This window comes from Calliphora vicina, chromosome 5 (genome assembly GCF_958450345.1).
Source record: "Calliphora vicina chromosome 5, idCalVici1.1, whole genome shotgun sequence".
In the NCBI taxonomy this organism is placed as follows: Eukaryota; Metazoa; Arthropoda; class Insecta; order Diptera; family Calliphoridae; genus Calliphora; species Calliphora vicina.
In genome coordinates this window covers 66,589,334-66,613,287 of record NC_088784.1, presented here as the reverse complement: position 1 = coordinate 66,613,287, position 23,954 = coordinate 66,589,334, and the positions used below count along the sequence as shown (strand labels likewise).

The window sequence follows — 23,954 nt, the reverse complement described above, 5'->3', positions numbered from 1 at the left end:
CACAAATAGTTATTGCTAATAGCTAACTTACATATCCAAAAATACGTTGAATCGTTAACACATTTTAGATCAAAATATATGATAAACTTTGATCAAAATAACAAAAAGTCCAATACAAGGGCCATCCTAGTGCATATGCATATGTAGGTAGCAACTATTTATTAGGGTATTCGAATTATTCGATTTTTCTCTTGTTCGAATAAAACGAATAATTCGAATAAGAGATTTTAACTTGTTCGAATAATTCGATCACACGTTTAAAATTAATCGAATAAGGAATTAAGTTTTGATATCGGTTTTTAATATTTTATTGTTAAAGAAAAACAAAAAATAACGTTAAAGTTAACAATTCATGTATTGATAATGTTAAAAAAAAAACATTCAAAAACAAAATCCAAATTTGATCCTAATTCTTTAGTAAATTAATAGCAATTCATAAAAAAGCTGTTACCTACATAACAACATTTTTATGAATGTAAATAACAGTGCTAGGTAAATTCTCAGCGAGTTGTTAAGTTTTCCCTAATTTATTTAACACGTAAAAAACCTAAGGTAGACATGTTATATATCAATGGATAGAGGACTTTGTCTACTTTTCAAAAATGTATATAACTTTTGACAATTAAAAAATTCATGGAATACTTTTTTGAAAAATATGACAAAAAATGATTTTTATTGAATTTTGCATAGATACAAATTTTTCAAATTGAAATAAAATTTTTATTTAAAATTTTTATATTTTTTAATGAAATTTCACAGTTCTGTAGATTTTTCTATTTAAAATGGAAAAATAAAAACAAATTTTGAATTGTGTTATCAAGTATCCCGCAATTCCCAAAAAAATCTTGAAAAATCCCAAAAATGGGATTTTTTCGTTTTTTGGCTATAATATCCATACCAGGGGCGGGGTTATCGGAACCCATTACAAAATAATTATGAACTTATTGGGCCATATAAAATAGGTTACCATATTTTGATATCGAGTATGCGATTTGAGAATTTTTGCCCTAAAGTTGAATTTTACATAAAAAATAGGAATTTTTTTAATGGCCGTGATCCCGTCGGTATTAAAAATAATAAATGTTTTTTTCATCTAAAATATTTGGCGTAAAGTTAGCTTTTCAAAAAGTATAAATTCATTATACATCCTCTTAGAAATTTTTTAGATAACTTAAAAAGAATAAAAGTACTTTTTTCCCAAAAAAATTGCGAAAAATCGCCTGTTTTAATTTTTTTATATTCAAATGCATTTAACTTTGGACTCAGTCACAATTTTTAAACACTTCTTTCTTTACTGTAAATGAAAAATTGATAAAATCGGAGAATATTTGGAACCGCGGTCACCAAAAAACTGGAGTAGGGTGGGTAAAAATGTTGAAAAATAAATTTTCAAATGCGAATATCTCCTAAGCTATACGAGATAATTGATAGCTACGACGAGGTTTTATGAAGTACTCGACGAGGAGATTCTGTATGTATAATTTTTTTTAAATCGGAACACAAACGAAGAATTAGGATCATTTTAAAAATTGAACATACCCGAGGTGTCCTACTTTGGGAACCCCTGGTCCCACTCCTGGTGGGGTCATGAGGTCCAAGTTCAAAACTTACACTTCCTCTTTGCGCATGTGAAATTTCATTGAAATCAGCGTAAGGGTTTAGAAGTTACAGATTTATTTCCCTCTTTTTTTATTCTCATACCACTGTGCGATGTTTAACATCATGTATAAGACAAACTCCATGTTTTTCTTGCAACAAAACGTAAGTTTGCAATATTTGTGTTTATCATTCGATTTATTAAATATTTTGCATCACGTACGCGGTTAATAACATCACTTATATACATATATTTTAAGATCATGGCCTTCATCTATTTCATTGTAATCATTATAAATGTCATCCTCAATATCACTTTCGACGATCGTATTCTCCATCACATTCAACTCCACTTTAATCTAAGTTAATGTGTTGATTATTAATTGCGATTCTTCAAATATTTCGCCAGCTAATTCGTAAGAAATTATTCGATTAATCGAATGAATACCCTAGTATGTAGGTAGCAACTATTTATGCGTACATTTGTATAGACAGTCTTGATTAATCAGCATTACACTCAGTTTCAAAGACAATAAAATATGATAAGAAAAATTGTAACTCAAGCGATATTTCCTACTTGTTTATTAAAGAAGTTTATACATATGACCATAAAATTACTATGACAGACAACTATAAACTGATAAGACTAACTGAGGAAGTAAGTTCGCTTATATTTAAGTAACATATTGATAATGCAACGATATAATGGAAACTATTATTGTTTTTTTAATTGAAAATCCAAATGTAGTAGGTTTGCTTTATTCCACTTTATTCACGAGTCGTATTGTTACGTTTTCACCTTTTAAAAACAGTGGTTTATTTGCTTTAAATAAACTGGATACCTTTGATTGCAAGTAAAATCAGTTTAAAATTTGTAAAAACTCGCTATTTAAATTTATACTTACAATGATCTCAATGGACAAAACTAGTACATACGAGTTCTAGAGCTTTCGATGTTAATGTTAGCAGCTTAAACGTTTAGTGTTGCCATACTTACAGACAATGCTAATAACTGCATGCTATCTACATTGTACTTGATGAATGTTGCAGGCAGTCGTTACAGACCGTTTAATTCAAATCGTTATTGCAAATTAACAATAATTATTGACCATTAAAAACTAGAAAGTACACCCTTGGGTTGTCCTTAATAAACGAAAATTGGTTTTTTGCAAGTCTCACCCCCCAGTTTGGTGAACTTTGGTTAAAAAATCATCCTGAAATGTTTTAGGTAAATCGGTTGGGGCAAGCCCTCTTCGTACTTTTTGGAAATTCGAAACTTTTAGGGGAGAAAACGGGTAAAAACTGTATTTTGGTACTTTTTTTGCACCCTATGTATCTTTTAAACCAATAAACATAGAAACAAATTTTAAATCGTATTCTTTAATTAACAAAAAATAAAAAATATAAGTTTGGTACTTTTTGGAAATTGTGTTTATTTTTGGTACTTTTTCATAAAATATGTTTTTCTATAATTTGACATAGACATACGAATATTTTATTATGAGCTCCCACCACGATACAGAAATTTATTTGAATTAAATTTTACCAAAGCAATGGGGATAAAAAAGGTACCAAAAAGGTGATAAAATCGGGAAAATACATTTTATTGAAATTATTAAGCCAATTTTGATAATTTTTAACATTGGTTCCTGGATTCGTACAAAAATTAACTAACAGGGTGTTATTTGGAACTCGAGTGCCAAGGTGTATATTGGGCACATTAACACAGATTTTAATATTTTGAGACATGTCTGTAGCATAAACAATTTTAGCAAAATGGAATATTTTTAAAGTTCGAACTTGATTGTTTCAAGGAAGAAAAGGGAAATTGGTACTTTTCTCCTAATGGTACTTTTTTTAATATTTTAAATTATTTCACTTATCGACATTAAAGTTAGCTGATATGTATCTGAGTGAAGTTTGTGTTAGGAATAGGGTACAATATTTAGGTAACAAATGTGAGAACTGAACTATAAGTACTTTTTTATTCATCTAATGGTACTTTTTGAATTTTATATGACAATGGACATAGAAACATAAAATTAAGTATACTCAGTCCTAAGTCAGTGAGAATTGTAGGGGAGACTTTTTGGTACTTTTTCTTTATTCGAATAGTACTTTTTGTAATTTCTTCACCAATGAACCTAGAAACATGAAATAAAGCTTATATGGACCGGAGTGAGTGGGAACTCACAAGTGCCTGATTTTTGGTACTTTTTATATATTGTAGCGGTACTTTTTTTAATTTTCTGTAATAATGGACATAAAAATATGAAATTAATCGTATATGTTCTAAAGTGAGTGAGAATTCTAGGGGGAGACTTTTTGGTACTTTTTCTTTATTCTAATGGTACTTTTTTGAATTTTCTATAACAATGATCTTAGAAACATAATATTTAGCATATATGGTCCTAAGTGAGTGAGAATTCTAGAGATAGACTTTTTGGTACTTTTTCTTTATTCGACTTTTTGTAATTTCTTCACCAATTAACTTAAAACCATGAAATTAAGCTTATATGGGAGTGAGTGGGAAACCACAAGTGGGGGCTTTTTGGTACTTTTTATATATTCTAATGGTACTTTTTGAATTTTCGGCAATAATGGACATAGAAATATGAAATTAGGCGTCTATGGTCCCAAGTGAGTGAAAATTCAAGGCCATATTTCTTGGTACTTTTTTGTTCTCATAGGTACTTTTTTGAATTTACTATAATAACGGACCTAGAGTTTCCAAAAAACCGAAGAATTTCAAAACCGCGGTTTCGTTTTTTTCGGTTTTGTGATCATTTTTAAATATTAATTGTTATAGAAACAAAATTAGTAGATAATATAGGAAAGGCTATCAAATTTAAAATTCAAACTTGACGGGTTATGGTTTAGTGAATGCGAATTCAAAAGTGATAATCAGTGGTACTATTTGTTTATTGCAATGGTACTATTTTATAATAATAAACCCAAAAATTTTAAATTAGACACACATGATTCTGAATGAATTTGAATTCACAAAAGGTGACTTTAGTGGTAACTTTCTTTTGCATTTTCTATAATAATGGACCCAGAAATATGAAATTAGACATTTACAATCAGATTCACAAAGAGAGACTTAATAGTACTATTTCACTCATCTAATTGGGGTGGCGAAGCGCACCGGGTCAGCTAGTTGAGAATATAATAGGAAATAAAAAATGAAAAAATTATGAAAATATATCCTATAGTTTTTCCATACCTGCGATTTAAATTTTGAAATTTTCGAGAAAAAAAATTATTTGACCATATTTTGGCGAATGAGCTCAATTTCCTTACTGTTACGATTTATATATTTAATTCCAAATATACTCTGAAAGTTTTACTAAAATTGGAAAACGTTAAGCATTAAATCGCGAAGGTCAAAAATCAAAATGTTCAATATTTGGAATTTCCAATTTAAAGATAGTGAAATGTTATATATTTTGGTCCGATTTTGATGAAACTTAAGAAAAATATAACATGAAGTCTAGTATTAATAATAACAGTACAAAAATTAAAATTAACCCTTAATGGCAAACTTTTAAAATCATATGTGTACTACACACATTCTGTAGTAAATGCATTAGTAACATCAAATTATTTATCAATAGTACTATGTGGTGATCAGTAATTTCGGACACACACTGTATTTGCCGCAAACATTTAATTGATGAGAATGTTTCAGGTAACAGCCAGTTATTGATTTTCAGTACATGTGTCGTTGTCTAAAACGTAAAATATGACTTCGAACAGTTTGCAAACAAAATCTTTATCTCTAATTAGCTACTTGAAAAGATAAAGTATAATTATCAATGTATACAAAATATTAAGACACTTCCATATTACAACCAAAGAATAAATCAGTGTTTATTAACAATTCGTAAGGTAAGCATACAAAATGGATCAATTAGTTGCCGCCAACTATGACAAACATAGCAAAATATGGAGTGGTCCCAAAATGGAACCACTGTACAATGTGGAACATCATTCTGTGGGTAAAATTTTATATGGACAAATGAGAAATTATCCCAATAAAGTTATACAGGTAATAAATTAGAATTTGTATAATAAAAATCCAGTTTCAATTGCCATAATTTGCTGACTTAAAGATCGATGATGTTGATAATAAAAATCTAACAAATCGTGAAGCTTTAACCTGGGCCGTGCGTATAGCGCAACATTTTAAGAAAATGCGTTTGCGTTATGACGATGTAGTGGGAATAGCGGCTCGTAACACCACCTATTTAATGCCTGTGGCAGTGGCTTGTTTCCTCAACTCGGTACCTTTTCATGCGGTTAGTCCTATGTATGATGAAAGTAAGTTTATTGGAAATGATTGTTAATTATTCCAATGATTAAACATTATTACTTTTATATTACAGAATCGTTGAGTCACTGTTTTGGTATTACAAAACCTGAAATTATATTTTGCGATGGTTCAGATTATGAAAAAATACGTTTGGCTACTAAATCCTTTAGACCGCTTATATACACCGTTAGCGAACATATTGAAGGTGTTGCCTCGGTTTTGGATTTACTACAGCCAACAAAAACTGAAATATTTTATCAGTAAGTGGAAGTTTTAAACATCACATTGTAATTTTTATACCCACCACCAAAAATATGTATTTAACACATCGAAATATTGGTCATAGAACCACAAAAGGGATCAACTTAGAAGGATGAAATTTTCTCCAAATATTCTCTGTTGACATTTTTGATCTTGAAAATGAATGAAATCAGTCAAACCAAAATTTAATAACAAAATGTCCGTCTATTATGTCTGTCTGTTGAAGTCGGGGTAGGAAATCGAGGAAACAACTTAAAAGGATGAAATTTTTCTCAAATATTCCCTTTTGATCGGACATTTTTTATCTTGAAAATGGAGAAAATCAGTCAAACCAAAATTTTATAACAAAATTTCCATCTAACACACAGTGAGAAGTGAAAAGACTGAAAATCAGTACTGAAAATGTTATGTGCATTTAAAGTAAAAATAGATCTACTTCGAAGGGACTGTCAGTTAAATCAGAATTTAGAAGGCTTAAATTTTTCCCAAATATTCTCTATTGATCAGATATTTTTGCTATTGAAAATTTCTAAAAAAATATTATAAAAATGTCAGTTCGTCCAAAGGAAAAGTGGATATCAGTACTGAAAAAGTTATGTGCATTTGCGGGAAACAATATAAAACAACAGTAGTTTAGAAACGTTTTTTTTTTGGAAATAATTCGATATCTCGGAACTATTGGAGATATTTTTAAGAACTTCCGCATGGTTGGATTTTCGAGTTGATTAACATTTTTTAAGCTTCCTAGCGCTAATGGGTGCCAGTGCGTGGCCCCTCAAAGTTAGTCACTTCGGTACCCAAATTTCCAAAAATCAATTTATGATCCAAATGAGCTGAAATTTAAAATATATATGTATTATAGTCTTTGAGGAGAGTTATAAAAGATATACATATATGTGTAGGTTATCTCTATGTTGATGACACAATTCTTAATAAAATAAAAAAACTAGCTAACAGTTATCTCGTCCCTTTAAAAAGCAACACGCATCCAAATTTTAAACATTAACGTTTTTTCCCAATAAAGCCCATATATTTTTTTCGGTCCTCAAATTTTTTTTTAAAAAAATCGGCGAAAATCCATTTATGATCCAAATGAGCTGAAATATAAATAGTCCTTGAAAAGATTTACAAAAAATATGCTTCCATGTGTAGGTTATCTCTATTAGTTGAAGATATATTTAGGTTTAATGATTTTTTTTTAATTTTGCTCGATCTTTTAATGGCTTTTTAGTTATGGCGGGTAAATAAAATAAAAAAATCTGCTAACAGTTATTTCGTTTCCTATGCAAATTTGGAACATATAAAGAGACCCGTATTTTTAACGTTTTTTTCCCAATAAATCCTATATATTTTTTTCTTTGTTATAAAAAAAATTTGTTCTGGACTATATACAATTTGTATATGATCTTGAAAGAGAACTTAATGTAAAAGAGTGTAAAATAAAATTTGGCTCACTAAAGCGGACATAACCAATTTTCCAAAAAAAAATAGTTTGAGTAAAAATTTCTAAAAATTCAAAGCACCGATCCTCGAAAATGCTCCATATTTGTATAGCCCTATATGATTCTTAAGTAGTTACAAAGTTTTTTTGTTATCACACGGTAAATAACGTCACAGTAGGAACTTTTCTAAAAAAACTCAGTTTTTGGAACACATTTACTAGGGTATTCAATCGATTAACCGTTAATCGGTTAACCGATTAATTTTGGACGGTTAACTGTTCGAATAATTTAAAATTGCCGATTTATTTTCAAATAACAAATAAACCGATTAATTTGTGTCGATTAACCGAAATTCCTTTTTTTGTATTTATTTTTCCCTTTCAATTCAAATACAAATTTCAAATTAAAATTAGATATTTTTTGAACATCCTATAAACATGATTAGTGAGTATGTATAACAACTGACATATTTAATTTACATGTCTTTGACATTTTTTTTATATTTACATGTATAGACGAAACTTTTTTTTGAAATGGGTCTTTTATCATAGCTAAACGAAACTATTAAATTAATCAAAATCTAAAACAATCCAAAAAGGAATATTCTTTATCATGCTTTTGATTTCTCCAACATATACAATCAGCGAAAGAGTTTTTTTTTCCAAGAAAAGTTTTATTAAATCCAATGAAAAAAATCGTTTAAATTACATATATTATTTTTATAAAAGATTATTTCAGAAGATCTCACTAAAACCCTAAAGAACTCATTTGCTGCAACAACGTCATAATTCAAAAAAAGTTGTTTCTAGAAAAACGTCTTTGAATGTTTTATGACATTTTACTATTTCTTAAATATATTTTCAACAAATCATGCGATTTCAGAAATATAAATAGTAGATGTTAATATCTTTCTAATCTGTATTTAACTCAAATTTTTACTTATCAAATATACGAGAAAACATGTATTTTAATTTTGATGTTTACAACAAGAAAACATTCTCACACAGAAAATAATTGACTTTTTTGAAAACTGATAAAACTATATGAAAGGTTATATTACTCAGTTCAAAAAACATGGATTTTGAGTATAAGTTTACAAAAATGATCTCAAATACCTTATTTGCTGTTTTTTATGTTTTTGTACATAAAATTCGTTGTTGTATTTTCAATTTAAAATTAAAATAGAAATTATTCGGTTAATCGAATAATTTTAAATTAACCGATTATTAACCGAATAAATCTAAACCCTATTTTTCTCAATTAACCAATTAAACCAGAAATCCGATTAATTGAATACCCTAACATTTACCCCGTTTTAGGAATTTCAGTATTTGAAAATAAAATATGACAAAAATTATAATGTCATTGATTTCACGACACTTTGGTCTATATTAGTCTCAAATTTTGTTATGAAACCTTTGACCATTAAAGTTTCAAATTAATTCAAATTTAATAATTTTCTTCATGGAAAATCACCATATTATATTTTTTTTTAGTTTTCAAAGTAAATTACTTCCCAAAAATTTATAAAATTATCTAATTTTACTAAAATATCAATCCTTAAGACCTTAGGTTTTCATCAGTATCAAATACTTATATAAAAGGCTTTATTTAATCCTCAGAAGTTCCACAAACCTTGCCCGCTTTGAAAAATTTTACGTTTTTTCATAAATTGCAGCTGATTCGGATCACACGCACTGGCCTCCATTAGGGCTAGGAAGCTTAGCAAATGTAAATCAAAAATACCTCAGCTCAAGCCATATGATATTTAGTAAGAATATCTCCAATAGATCCCACGATACCGAAATATTTCCAAAAAAAAAAATGTTAAACCACTGTGTACTTTACATTGTTTGCTATGAACTTTTCCCATTTTTCTGGCAATATGTGGATTCCGAGCCAAAAGAACTGATCATCTTTTGAGGCCAAAGAGCAGTTCCAAAGTGAAGCGTATCCCAGATAGAGATTTCTGCATAGATCGAATAAATAGTTGTTGGAAGGGGCACGGTGTGGACTATAAAGCGGGTGAAGCAAAACATCACAACCACTTCATCTATACCTATCTATATAAATAAAAATCAAATGTCGTTCGTTGGTAATTGCATCAGTAGAGAACGGCCGGACCGATTTAGACAAATTTTTTTTTAAAATGTTGGTCATAGCCCAACTTTATCTAAAATCGAAAAACGGTTACATCGATTTGGCTAATTTTTTGTTTAAATGATCATAGTAATCCAATTTAAGTTTTTACTGAAAGAAAAATTGACCACGGTAATTTTTTTCGATATATCAAAAATCGCGGGAAGCCTGGACCGATTTAACTAATTATTTTTAATGTTTGCAGTTAAAGTTTTTACATAAATAAAAATTGTCCACATCCAATAATACGCCCACTTATTAAATACATCTGCAAAATACATCGGTCGATTTTTATATAAAAACTCAAAATATCTAAATTCGCTAATAACTTGGAAAATAAGCGTTTAATCAAGAAAAAGATCTCGATCTTTGATCACTCATATTTCTGACCAAAAATCGATTTTTTATATAAAAACTCAAAATATCTAAATTCGCTAATAACTTGGCGTTGAATAAGGAAGAGGAGCTCGATCTGTGATCAATCATATTTCTTAACAAAAATCAATTTTTTATATAAAAACTAAAAATATCTAAATTCGCTAATAACTTGGCCAATAAGCGTTGAATCAAGAAAAGGAGCTCGATCTGTGATCACTCATATTTCTGACCAAAAATTCGATTACTTATATAAAAACTCAAAATATTTACATTGATTTACATGTATTCTGTTGTTGCAAGACTTAGGTTTTTGACAACAAACTTAGATTCTTTGTCTCTCAGTAGCGCTTCCATGTTATATTTTATTCTATGTCCTATATGAATAAAAAGTATCATCCAACAATACGTTTTTTTTTCTTTTTAACTATTTTTACCCTTTTCAAACCGCTTCTCACAAAATTCACAGATCGAACACAAGCATTTTTTTTAGTTTGAACAGGACAACGTCTGTCGGGTCAGCTAGTTTAAAATACTTTTTTAACAGGTATTGCAACATGTTCATGTTGGAATATTTGGGTTTCATATATGGGCGCATATTCTGGGAGTTTTTTGGCCAAAGCACGTTTCAAATGGTCTGGTCAGATTTCAGCAGCTCATAACAGACAGAACAATATTGCTCCCACCATATGCACAGAATTACCTTAGAGCCATGGATATTTGGCTTTGGTGTTGATTCGACTGGTTGATCGGGCTTCACATACAATATTGTTACGTTTTAACCTTTTCAAAACGCTGGTTTATTTCCTTTAAATAAACCGGATACTTTTGATTGCAAATAAAAGCAATCAAAAGTAAATAAAGAGTTGCAAAAAATTGTAACAACTCTTTATTTATTTAAAATGTACAACAACTACAGAATTAAATAGCCACTCAATGTTTTTTACACAGGTTTATAAATTCTCAGAATTACAGACACAATTTATAATGTACACGAATTTACTTGAAATACACAACACACTTTAAGGCACTCAGATGATGTTTATTCGAAAAGCGTCTCTGATAAAACTCACTAACGACTGCAACCTCTGCCACTATTTATAACACTGCATTACCATCTAGAAAGCTCTTTAACTGTCAAAGTTCGAATATTCTAGATCATACGCCATCTGTGGTGTACTTTCTACAATGTTCTTTAACTGATTATTCGAACTCGAATACAGCGTTGCCAACTTACAATCAAATCAACTGAAAGCTTTTATTTAACAATGCCCACAGATATGTTACAGTTTTACAGCACTGTTACTTGAAAGCATTATGCTACTTTTAAATCAGCCGTTAAAATCGTTATATTTGAATTCAAGTACAATTTCGTAACAATAAATTACACTTCGGATTATTGTAATGGATTAATTTTTCATCGCAAGAAATGATTCGGTGCAAAAGTCGTTTTCTTTTATAGCGTTTAATCATCATGTCGGACAAGTAAAATCGTTTTCACGGTCTCTCGGCTTCCTTGTTTTTGGATGAATCCTGCTGCACGAAAACATTTTGAAGTTCCTGCTTGAGTAGCTCCCAATGATTTTGAAAGCTTCTGTTGAGTTTTACAACCATTTTCATGGAGTAATATGTCCAATTCTTGGTATTCTTTGTCTTCCGAGTCAAAATCACCACTTCTGAACCGCACAAAACAAACTTTCGCACATTCACCATAAACTTCAGTGAGCAATCGATGTGCTTCAGCGGCATTTTTTTTTTATTAAATAAAGAAGTAAAGCCAAAATTTCGTTGATACAAATTTCGACATTTTTGGAGTATCCGTTTGGAAGTTACAGAATTATTTCCCATTGGTGGTGGGTTTATACGATTTTGCATAGCCCAATATAACACTTTAACTAACTATTTTCTATTGGTTTACCGAACTTTGTGTGCATGTTTAGACCCGAAAAGCTATCCTTGGGTTCCGACCAAACTGTGGCTATACTGTGCTCATCTGGAACTACCGGTTTGCCAAAAGCTGTGACTATATCCGTTAATAAATTAATGTTTGATAATCCGTAAGTACAATCAATTATAAAATCAAGAAATTTATTTAAATATTTACCTTTTACACAAAATATCCAGCATTATTACCAGCGAAGATGTCATATACACCAACAGTGGCTTAGATTGGATGAGCGGTCTAATGACAATGACATTCAGTTGCTACTCGGGTTGTACCCGCATCATCTCACGTAAAACCTTCACACCAGAATATTTTGTAGAACTTTCAAGAAAATACAAAATAACAAATGCCACCCTGGCACCATCTCATGTTGTTGCCTTGACTCAGTGTCCCAGCTTTACTACAGAAAATATGGAAACCTTAAAAGCACTACAATGTGGTGGTGGCTGTATTACCACCAAAACTTTAGAGAAGGCCCAAACCGTCTTGCCCCGTGCCTTTATATGTTTTGGCTATGGTTTCACAGAGGCTGGTGGTGTTTCGGGTTATTTTGGTTTAGAGCGTGGCAACTCGGTGGGCAAACTTGTACCCAATATACGCCTAAGAATACAAGATGAACAGGGTAACAATTTGGGACCCAATGAGGTGGGAGAAATTCAGGTCCACTATCCCCATCATTGGGCCGGCTACTATGGCAATCCAATTGAAACCCAGCGTATAAGAGATTCGTTAGGCTGGTTTCATAGCGGTGATTTGGGTTACATGGATGAGGATGGGTTCCTCTATGTGATTGATCGTAAGAAAGAAATTTGTAAATATCTATCCGAACACTATTGGCCAAGTGAAATTGAGAATTGTATAAGAGAGCTAAATGATGTTGTTGATTGCTGTGTGGTGGGCATTTTTGATGAATATTATGGTGATTTAGCCGGAGCCTTAGTTGTTAAGGTCAAGGGCAGTTCATTGAAGGAGCATGATATCGTGGATCATGTTAAGAATCGTTTACAAGCTAAGCAAAAACAACTTCACAATGGTGTGTTGTTCGTGGATGAATTGCCGCATAATTTCAATGGTAAAATTGTGAAGCGAGAAGCTAGGGAATTATTTGTTAAATTAAAGAATTTAAATGGTAAAATTTAAATGTTGATAAAGTTTTTAGTTTATAAAAATATAAATAAATAGTATTTAAGTTATTAGGAAAGTAAATAAATTTTGTGTTTTTTTTTTTGTTTTGTATATTAAAGTAAATATAGAAAATATTATGCAGAATGACATTGGAAAATTGCTCGAGATATTCCTATAATAAAAGGACAACTCTGTATAAAATGGTAAGAATGGGTATATAACTTCTCCTAGCCCCAAACATATTTGTTGCCTGAATATGGCTCTATGGAATGTACATACATTCCTAGTATAAAAGCATGAAGGATACATCCTCCGAATTGCCACTATATACGGCGAATTCGTCTAAAATCCTACATTCATCCAACTGCCATGGGTACCGATGACTCTTACAGGAAAATTACTACCCTGGCTCAAAGATTAATTCACCTTCTTATTTGATGAGAGCTGTTGATCGTCCCCAGATCTAGCTCTATTAACAGTCTCCTTTTTGGGAGCCTTTAACAGCGCTAGCAGGACTTGAAGCACCAGTCTTCACCGTTGATGGGATCTTCAATACCTTCGTTGATGAATGCCGAACACTGCCAGCGTTGTTGCCTTTAAGGTCCCCTTTACGGACTACCTTATTGAAACTAGCCGAAAGTTTCCCTGCACTCTTCACTCTTGGTAGCTGTGGAGATGACGTTGATGCTCTACTAAAATCCACATCTCCTACCGAAGCCCTGAGTGCCTCAGAATTTAGAGCACCACCGTTCTTATTTACACCTGATGAAGTCCGCGACCCTACACCCTAACGAGTACTTGACATGACACTCCCCAGAAGAGGTCCAACCCAAAACCGCTATTACACGACCGTAAATTCTTTCGAATTTACACAGTGACGCCATTTGAGTTTTTTCATTGCAAAAATCATAACTTTTGAACCAAATGAGATGATCAACAAATTTAAAAAGCATATGATAGATAATTGATCAGCCTATGAAATGGGTGTTTTATAATGGTTCTACGCCTTTCAGATGCCTACTTATGGATTAGAAAAGTTGAAATTTGTGGAAAAATCAATTTTATGGAAAGTAAAATAAAATATTTTTTTAAATTTTTGATTTTTTATGTTTCTTTTTAAAGGCTTTTACGATTTTAAATTATTCCTGTACCGCAATTCTGTAACTTTTTAACGACAAAATTTTGTAGTTAAGTAATCAAAATTCGTTAGTTGACAATATTTATCGTTAAAAGATATTCCGAATTAAATTTTACCGATTATTTTCGTTAAAAATAGTCGGTAGATAACGAAATTTGTCGGTAGGTTAACGACAAATAAAATGTTCTAGTTAAGCCATAACGATAATTGTTTAGGAGTTAGTTTTGTAACATAAATATTCGAAATAAGATGTTCATTGAAAGTACAGTTGGTCAACTATTTTGTTTTTGTTAGATACGGACTGATTTGAGTTTTAAATATAAAAATTAACATGTTTTAATTACCTTTTTAAGATAAATTTGGACATATATTTGGTCAATTCACAAGGTCTCTTATCTGTTATATTGTCCTAATATATCTCGTCTCGGCGGCTCGGCTTAACCGACTCTTAGGCATTCGGCGCAGGTCTCTGCTGGCTGGTTACGATAACACAATAAACATAGCATACATAGTAGTATTATTTTAGGACATTTTTTTTGATTGAAAAGCAATAAAAACCACTGAAATATTAGGACAATATGACATAGTAAGAGACCTTGTGAATTGACCAATTATATTAATTTTAGAAAATAGTATTCGAATTTTAAGATTATGCATAAGTAACCCATTTCTGGAATGTATAATGTTTATCCCTATATTAAAATTTCCTAGTGAGCATTTTAAACCATATTTGGCGATGTGATACGAGTACAAACTTATACAAGACCGTATTCTAAGAAGGAAATTCGTTGGAATTTGTCGACTGTCCTTATAACAACACATATCTAAATTCTGAATCAATGATCATTTGTGGTGGCATAGACAAATGTATTACACTGGGTTACTTTTATTTTTAGAAAAAAACTCTTGTTCTTTTGTTTTCAGTATGTTTCGCGAACATATTTGGGTGAGCTGATGCTTGAGTTTTATATATAAATGCGATTATTTATTCACACGCCTACGAATTTATCTGCCAAAGAATAACAAGAAGGGAAGCCTCTCATTTTTTCTACAACAACAACTTCTATCTCTTCTCACATACAAGTAGTATGTAAATTCAACACACTTGAGAGAGAGATTTAACTTCAAAACTTTTTCTTGAAAATTGCACAAAATTGCAATTCTAACACACACTTTCACCATCACATAATATTTTTATTATTTTTTTCCACACATAGGTTTTTTTTGACAGCGTTTCACTTCTTGTTATCTGCAAACACGAAAAAATAGTAAATATTTTTATGATTTTTTTAATTTTAAAAATATTGACATTTATATTTTTAACTATGTATATTCGTCGTTAAAATGTATTACCGAGAGATATCGTTAACTTCAAATAGTGAATATTAAATTCGTTAAAACAACCGATATTTTTCGTTACTTAACGACATCGGTAGGAAAGTATAAAAAGTTAAAGAATTGCGGTACTAAAAGATTAAAAAAGAAAAATTTTTTGGAAAAAAATGTTTGTTTGGTTTTTTAAGGTTATATATTTACCTGGACAAATACAAAGCAAACAGTACAATTTTTGTTTACTCTTTTCCTAATAAATAGATCAATAGAATCAAAAATAATGACGATCCACTACACAGTTTTCGACATATTGTATCTTAAAGCGGATCAAATTACCTAAAAATGGTCTGTTTTTTTTGAAAACTGAAAAACAGTTAACTTTGAAGGGCTATATCTGCTGAACCAAAAATCTGATTGTATCGTTGGACAACTTACTGTATTTATTCAATATTTTTTAGGGGCACATGGATTTTTTGATTTTTGCAACTTCACTTGTTCTACGGGCGCCACTGTGCGACGTCCTACCGATGCTTTTTGAGAAAATGCATCTCCTTTCAGGTAAAGGAAGCTGGGTCTCACTATTCCATCTAAGCCAGATAAGTTAGAGATTTCCGGGTTCCGTTCCTAGCTTCCTCTTCCTTCGTTCGGCTGGTATTCAAAATATCACGTGGAGGGGCACTTGACAACTTCTCCACGGCGACCTGCCGAAGAAGCTTGGCGTCCTCAATGCCATGTGGACGATCTTCTAACGATCGACTCTTTTGGATTCTCTTGTCCTCGCCAATGTGAGGTGATCCCCCTGCCTTCTGACTGTTATTAGATATCATAGTGATATCTAGCTCAGAGAGCAGGGCCTTCTCCTCGAACTTTTGAAAGGTACTCGAATCACCAATAGAGTCTCTCGAGCAGACCGTCCACATCCAAAACCCTTACCTGACCATAGCTGCAACCCCGGCTTCCCCTTCCTCAGTACTCCCTTCCTTACCCTCTACTCCTATATATACATTCCAATTAAATTTGTATCTTACATTTTTTTTTCACGAGTGTGCACTAGGGTGGCCCTTAATGAACGAAAGTTGGATTTTGCCCATTCTCACCCTCCAGTTTGGTGAACATTAGTAAAAAAATCATCCTGAAAAAATGTTGGGTAAATCGGTTGGGGATAAAACGTGCCGCAAGCCCACTGAAGTTTTGAGATGCATTTACAAGGGGAAAAAATGCATTTTTTTCAGTTTTTGTAAAAATTTTGCCATTAAAAAATTACTTTTGTTAAAAAAATTAAAAAATACTTTGCCAAATAATTGGTTTTTCTCGAAAATTTAAATCGCAGGTACAGAAAAACTATAAGAAATATTTTCATAATTTTTTCACATTTTTATTCCCTATTAACTTTAAATAAATCCCAATGAGATGATCAAAAAATTCTGAAATTTGTTTAACAAAATTTTTAAAAATTTGAAAATGGAGTTTTGAAACTGCCGTTAAAAAAATTTTATTTTTTTGTTCATACCTAAGAATAGATTAACGGTATCCTACGAAGACAAAAACTCATATATAAGTATATATGGACATATTTTAAGTAAAAATGAGCTTTTATTTTAATATTTATCAAAATATGTTAATTTTGTTCCTACATTTCTTGTTCTAGTGGCCTGAGACACGTTAATGGCCTGGCGAATTTTTAATAACTTTAACATTTTTTGACCGATTTCTGTTTTTTATACCTCATTAGAACGACAATTACGTACACATTTCGATTCTTTTAAAGTAAATTACAAAAGTAATTTTTTAATGGCAAAATTTTTACAAAAACTGAAAAAAATGCATTTTTTCCCCTTGTAAATGCATCTCAAAACTTCAGATGGCTTGCGGCACGTCTTAACCCCAACCGATTTACATAAAATTTGTTTAGGATGATTTTTTTACTAATGTTCACCAAACTGGGGGGTGAGAATGGCCAAAATCCAACTTTCGTTTATTAAGGGCCACCCTAGTGTGCACGTAATAACGAACTAGGCAACTAACATACAACAGCTGTTAGCAGTTAGTTTCTTTAAGCACTTTGGCCTTAAAAGTGCATTAAATAAAACATATTTCTATGTATTTGAGGCCTATTTTGATTGAATTTCATATCAATAACGTTAGAAGATTTTTATGAGTGTTATGGTGATTCACGGAAGTGAACCTTATACAGGGGCTGTGGTCAAATAGGGACCGATATTCACAAAATTCAGTAGTACTTAGTATTTATAATTTTGAGGTTGTCTTAGATTTTGGTCCATAACTCTAGTTCTACTAATTCGATTTTGCTGAGTTTCAACTCAGCATTTAAGATTCGGCACGGCCGAATATCATTTTTTAAATTGTTTTTTTATAATTTATTCTATTAAAGGACTTTTAGAGAATTATTGAAAAACTTTCGATATTATTAGAAACATTATACTTAAATTCCGATTTTCAAGCACTAGATAATTTTTCGATTTCTGTTAATCGGGAAACTCTAATATTTATACATACCTTTCTAATTAGTTTACTGTCTATAGGTACTATAATAAATTATTATTATTCTTCAGTCAACTATTAATTCAACTAACGGCTATTTATTGTTGTAATACCCAATTACATTGTTAAATCATAATTTGAAATTTTATTTGATAATAGTTTTTTAATATCGAAATACTTTTAGATTAGATTAAATTGTGATACAAACAGAAAAAAAGCAATCAAAACCAATTAATTGTATATTTAGTATAAACAATTATTCACATATACGATAACAATTTTAAATCATTAACAATCAAAACACTGAACAGAAAGCATTAACAAAACACAACAATCCAGAAAGGCGGGCACTAAGGAAAATGTTTGATTTCACAGTCACCTACGATGAAACAGAGAAAGTGTGGCATGGCGCCACCAAGAATCAAATGTTTAACAAAAATGTTTCGGTCGGCGAGATAGCGCTCTTCATGATGCGCAGTAAAAATCCCCAAGAAATCTGTCAAGTCAGTGATTCAGAAAATACGACATTAACATATGGTCAAGCCGTAACTGCTGCCATACGCATGGCTCAGCATTTTCGAACATTAAGATTAACAGTGGACGATGTGATTGGTATATTGGCTCCCAATACCACCTACGTAATGCCAGTTGTTATGGCTGCCTGGTTTAATGGAAATGCATTTCATGCTGTTAATCATGTACTGGATAAAGGTGAGTGAGCCAGCCAGCCAACAAGATTTAAAGTGATTATTTATGTGCATTTGTTAATTGAATTGTTCACTTTTACTTTTTAAAGATGTGGTTAAACATCTGTTTGATATCACGAAACCAAAAATTATATTTTGTGATGGCCAGCATTACGATAAAGTCAAAGAGGCAACGAAGAGATTTAAACCTAAAATTTATACAATACACAATCATTTGCCTGGCGTTAACACAATTGAAGATTTATTTGAACCTACCAGAACGGAGATGTTTTATCAGTAAGTGGACAAAACAATAAAGAAAATAATAAGTAAATGTTAAATTTAGCACAATAACACTGTCCAACAGCTTTTTGGATCATAATAGCGACCATATAATTTTGAAAGGACATGTTGAGTAGATAATTTTGTAGAATAAACTGCTGGTCTGAATTTTTTTTAGAGTTCGTCAAAGTTTTATGTTTTTGATCGAAGGGAGCATTATACTAACTGAAAAAAATGTTGTAAGTTAAGGTCTGAGAGAATTTTATGGGGATCGTTTTTGTGGAAGATCTTAGTCCTCTAGCTCCTATCTTCAGGGGTCAATTTGACCCTTTTTTCGAGAAAATTAAAAAAAAAATCCTTTCAAAAAGAACATTTAACTTTATGATGCACAAAAAATTCCACAATATAATTCTGACAATAAGAATTCTCACAGACATTAACTTACAAAATTTTTTTTATTTTTTCGACCAAAAAATTAAAACTTTGACCCACTATAAATAATAATTCAGACTACATAGCTGGACTATAATTTTTTTCTACAAAAATGATCTACTCAACATGGCTTTTCAGAATTATAGGGTCGATATTCTGTTCCAATCAAAAAGTCTCAATTTGTTGGACAGTGTAATATAAGGTTTAGTCAAGTATTATATATCCAAAATGTTAGATTAGATTAAACTTTCAACTCTATAAAGTTCAATCGCAAAAAAGTGGTAATAAATCTATATATTCTAAATTACTGGTCCGATTACAAAATCATGTACGAAAGAATCGAAGAGGAGGACAGGAACCAAATTACCACATTCGTTATCGAATGAGCTATCGTATCGAAAAATGATTTCCATATCGAAATTATTATAAAATGTATTAAATTTCTTGCTCGAGATCGGATACCATAATCTCAAATAAGAAAATTACGATAAATGTTACTCGATATCGAATGCGGTAATTTGGCCCCAGGTTAGGGCAGCCACTCCTTAAGCACCTCACTTGAGTCCACTCAAATCTGATCCTATTGTGATACCCAAAGGGTATTTATTTCGGAGGATGCGTTTCCTCAAGTTTGTCAGAATCGGGCATTGGCAGAAAATGTGATACACAGTCTCTGCCTCTTCTTCATTATGATATTTTCTACATATACAATATTTTGTAATAAAGGAGACAATTTGCCTTATTTGGTCACTACGGTATTCCATAAGTAGATTCGTCCTGATGACAGTTTCATTAGTCCAACTGTTTTGAGCAGTTTCATATACTCTCAAAAGGGTCGATCGCCTACTTATTCATCATCGTACCCCTTTTGGCAAATTCATCTGCTATACAATTACCCTGATTTCCATCGTATCCCATATAAGCGTTATCGTAGAATGTCTCGCTATCTCATTTAGCGATACCCGGCATTGCTCGGTTAACCTAGATGTCGTGAAGACAACCGCTATTCCATTAACGGCAAATGCACATATATCACTAGATATTCGATAATACCTCAGAAAATTGGATGCAGGTTCAATGGCAGTAATTTCCGATTTAGGAGTTAGGTAGCCTAAAGTAGGATTTTATCCCAAAGTTATCAAAATAGAAACCTCTACCGACCCTATTGCCCATTTTAGAGCCATCAGTGTATATCCGTATAACATCGTCTTTCGAAAAAAGGTTTTGCGAAGCAGTAGTCGACATTACTATGTATGTGCCCATAGTAATTCATTATCTGAGATTGTCCAAAGTCCTTACCAGACCACGAACAACCAGCATTTAGTCTCACAGAGAGTTGAGAGCCATTTGTATCACCATCAAATCCACTAATATACAGTTTATAATAGTAAAAATTGCCTTAGAGCAGGTAGACATCATAGCGTCTGTAATCAGTATCGCGATAGTCCTTAGAACTCGATCAACTGCCTTCCGGTGAGTAGCATTATCCAAGGCGTGTCATCACACCAATACTCCATATAACATGATGGGTTTGACAACTGCACTGAAGTTAATAGCAATTATATTATAGATGACAACATAGGCATTATTAATCCTGTTCTAAATGTTAAGATTCCATGATAAAGAGGAGAACATAGACTTTAAGAAAATTTAACTTGTAACTGGGTATTCGAATTATTCGATTTTTTTCTTGTTCGAATAAAACAAATAATTCGAATAAGAGATTTTAACTTGTTCGAATAATTCGATCACATGTTAATTTTTTTTAAGTAAAGACTTTTAAAGTAATGTTTTGATGTCGGTTTTTTAACATTTTATTGTTAAAGAATAACGAAATATAACGTTAAAGTTAACAATTCAGGTACTGATATTGTTAAAAACATTCGGAAACAAAGTCCATCATTAAATTTTCAACAGAAATATTCTGATCAGACTAACTCCCGAACAATCTAGTTGGACATGATCCTGAATTCAAATACAATATAAACGTATTAAGAACTTTGTTATGTCGTTCATTAATTCGGGTTTTAAATTGAGTAACTTATTCTTTAGTAAATTAATTATTCACTATTTATAACAAATTGTATTATACATCAAGCTCTATCAACGTTGCCGAATCTTTGCTTAATAAAGTGGTCTTGGGGAATTACATAGTAAAGGGAATCTGTCAATAGTTTGATATCATTGTCAGTGAACGTGGCTAATTTGAAGTCAGTGCATGATTGATGTTCAACGATGTTCAAAATCATGTATAAGACGAAGTCCTTGCTTTGTAATGTAATCATCCTCAATATCGCATTCGACGACCGTTTCAAAATTACTTTCTCCATCCACTCACATTCACAACTCCACTTTAATCTAAGTTAATATTTTGATTATTAATTGCGATTCTTCAAATATTTCGCCAGCTAAATAACAAATATTTTATTCCGTACCTTTTATTTTCATTGGTTCAAGTCCTAAGTTAAACATTTTGAAAGATTTGTTTTTAGAATTGTAACTTCTTGCAGTAATATTTATATATTTATAGAAGGAGCTATCAGAACACTCATCTACAGTGACCGAAAGTCCCTTTATATTTAGTTATTTGTCGAATTTCAGAAACAATACAATTTTTGTGAGTCATTATTACTTAATTAAATTTGGAATTATGAATAATTTTAAGCAATTTAATAAATTTAAATATATTGATTATTCTACGTAAAATTGTTTGAATTATTCGTTATTCGAAAATGGTCATTTTTAAATTGTTCGAATAATTATTCGTAAGAAATTATTCGATTAATCGATCATTAGTCGAATGAATACCCTACTTGGTTACAACCTGTTAGAGTACTTTGTACAGCTTGTGACTTGAAAAAATATGAAACAGATTTCAATGAAAGAATTTTTATGATAAAGTAACTGGGAAGATAAAGAATTAGTTGAATGGTCAAGAAAATTTAAACCATACATTTTATAATAACAGTTTATTTTTACTTATAACTATTAAAACCTTTACTATAAATTTACTTCTAGAGCTGAGCCTTTGAAATATGGTCCCAATCAAACTATGGCCATTTGCTGTTCCTCTGGCACAACTGGGCTACCTAAAGGTGTTTGCTTATCAAATCGCGTTTGCTCCACCCAATTTGGGTAATTTATAAAAATCTTCAAGATATTTTCCATAAATTGTAGTAAATTTGTTTCATCTTTCAGTTTAACAAATGGTTCCAGCACTATATTTTCCTTTGCCGAAATTGACTGGGGTACAGGTCTGTACAATCTGATCTGTAATGTACTGGTTGGTGGCGTGCGGATTATAACTACAAAATCATTTACACCGCAATATATGCTGGAAATAATAAAAAAATATAAAATAAATTTCCTCATGACCTGTCCATCGCAAATGGCTCAAGTCTCCCTATCGCCCAGCTACACTCAAAAGACCATGGCGAATACACGTTTGATATTTATGACAGGTTCTGCTTGCTCTGAAGCCACACTAAAGCGTATACGTTCGGTTCTTACTACCGGCTACTTATTAAATATCTACGGTACTACGGAATCCGGAGGTGTGGCCTATAATTATACAGACTATAAGCCCAATTCAGTAGGCAAAATAGTGCAAAATGTACAACTGAAGATTGTAGATCAATTTACTGGCGAACGTTTGGGTCCCAACGAATTGGGTGAAATATGTGTTAACTCGAATAATAAGTGGTTGGGCTATTACAATAACCCCGAGGCCACAAAACAAATAGTCGATTCTGAAGGTTTTACTCACACCGGCGATTTGGGTTATATTGATGAGGAACACTATCTGTACTTGGTGGAACGTTGCAAAGATGTCATGAAATTTGAACATTTCCATTATTCTCCACATGAAATCGAAGAGATTGTCATGACCATACCCGGTGTAGTCGATGTTTGTGTTTTTGGTGTTTATGACGAAGAGAAGAACGATGTACCAGCTGCAGCTGTGGTCAAGCACTCAGAAAGCAGAATTACAGAAAGAGATATTGTGAAATATGTGGAGAGTAAATCACAGGCCTGTTACAAGAGACTGCACTATGGTGTGTACTTTTTAGATGAAATTCCATACAACAAAAATGGTAAAGTACAGCGACGCTTGGTAAAAGATATTTGTTTGGCTATAAGAAAAATAAAGTTTAGTAATGATTAAAAAAATTACTTAAAAACTAATATATTATTGCAAATAAAATTAAGAAAAAATAATTGTTTTCTTTTGAAAATGTATTTTTAAACTTTAGTGCCGATGCACAATGAGGTAGAATCAAAAATGTTGGAATTTAATACCTCGCATAGTGGCGCCATTTGAGTTTTTTCGTTGCAAAAATCATAACTTTTGAATCAAATATGAAATGAGTTTTACGCCTTTCAG

General features: G+C 31.5%; 2 protein-coding genes across 2 annotated transcripts; both read left to right on the top strand.

Annotated features, from left to right (window-relative positions):
* Positions 1 to 5,479: 5,479 nt before the first annotated feature.
* On the top strand, positions 5,480 to 13,218 carry LOC135960193 (luciferin 4-monooxygenase-like). The gene is made up of 5 exons (XM_065511424.1): positions 5,480 to 5,647; positions 5,712 to 5,919; positions 5,985 to 6,171; positions 12,069 to 12,185; positions 12,253 to 13,218. Exons 1-5 carry the CDS (start codon positions 5,501 to 5,503, stop codon positions 13,211 to 13,213), a joined length of 1,620 nt encoding a protein of 539 aa, XP_065367496.1. The 5' UTR covers positions 5,480 to 5,500; the 3' UTR covers positions 13,214 to 13,218.
* Positions 13,219 to 18,478: 5,260 nt separating this feature from the next.
* On the top strand, positions 18,479 to 23,735 carry LOC135961336 (uncharacterized). Its single transcript, XM_065512832.1, has 4 exons — positions 18,479 to 18,881; positions 18,967 to 19,153; positions 22,589 to 22,705; positions 22,769 to 23,735. Exons 1-4 carry the CDS (start codon positions 18,530 to 18,532, stop codon positions 23,733 to 23,735), a joined length of 1,623 nt encoding a protein of 540 aa, XP_065368904.1. The 5' UTR covers positions 18,479 to 18,529.
* Positions 23,736 to 23,954: the final 219 nt, after the last annotated feature.

Excerpts from the sequence above, each read along its gene's own strand:
- LOC135960193 (XM_065511424.1), top strand. The coding sequence starts at position 5,501 with ATGGATCAATTAGTTGCCGCCAACTATGACAAACATAGCAAAATATGG. Across the intron at positions 5,648-5,711 it reads ATCCCAATAAAGTTATACAG|ATCGATGATGTTGATAATAA; the intron begins GTAATAAATTAG and ends GCTGACTTAAAG. Across the intron at positions 5,920-5,984 it reads TAGTCCTATGTATGATGAAA|AATCGTTGAGTCACTGTTTT; the intron begins GTAAGTTTATTG and ends TTTATATTACAG.
- LOC135961336 (XM_065512832.1), top strand. The coding sequence starts at position 18,530 with ATGTTTGATTTCACAGTCACCTACGATGAAACAGAGAAAGTGTGGCAT. Across the intron at positions 18,882-18,966 it reads TAATCATGTACTGGATAAAG|ATGTGGTTAAACATCTGTTT; the intron begins GTGAGTGAGCCA and ends TACTTTTTAAAG. Across the intron at positions 19,154-22,588 it reads AGAACGGAGATGTTTTATCA|AGCTGAGCCTTTGAAATATG; the intron begins GTAAGTGGACAA and ends ATTTACTTCTAG.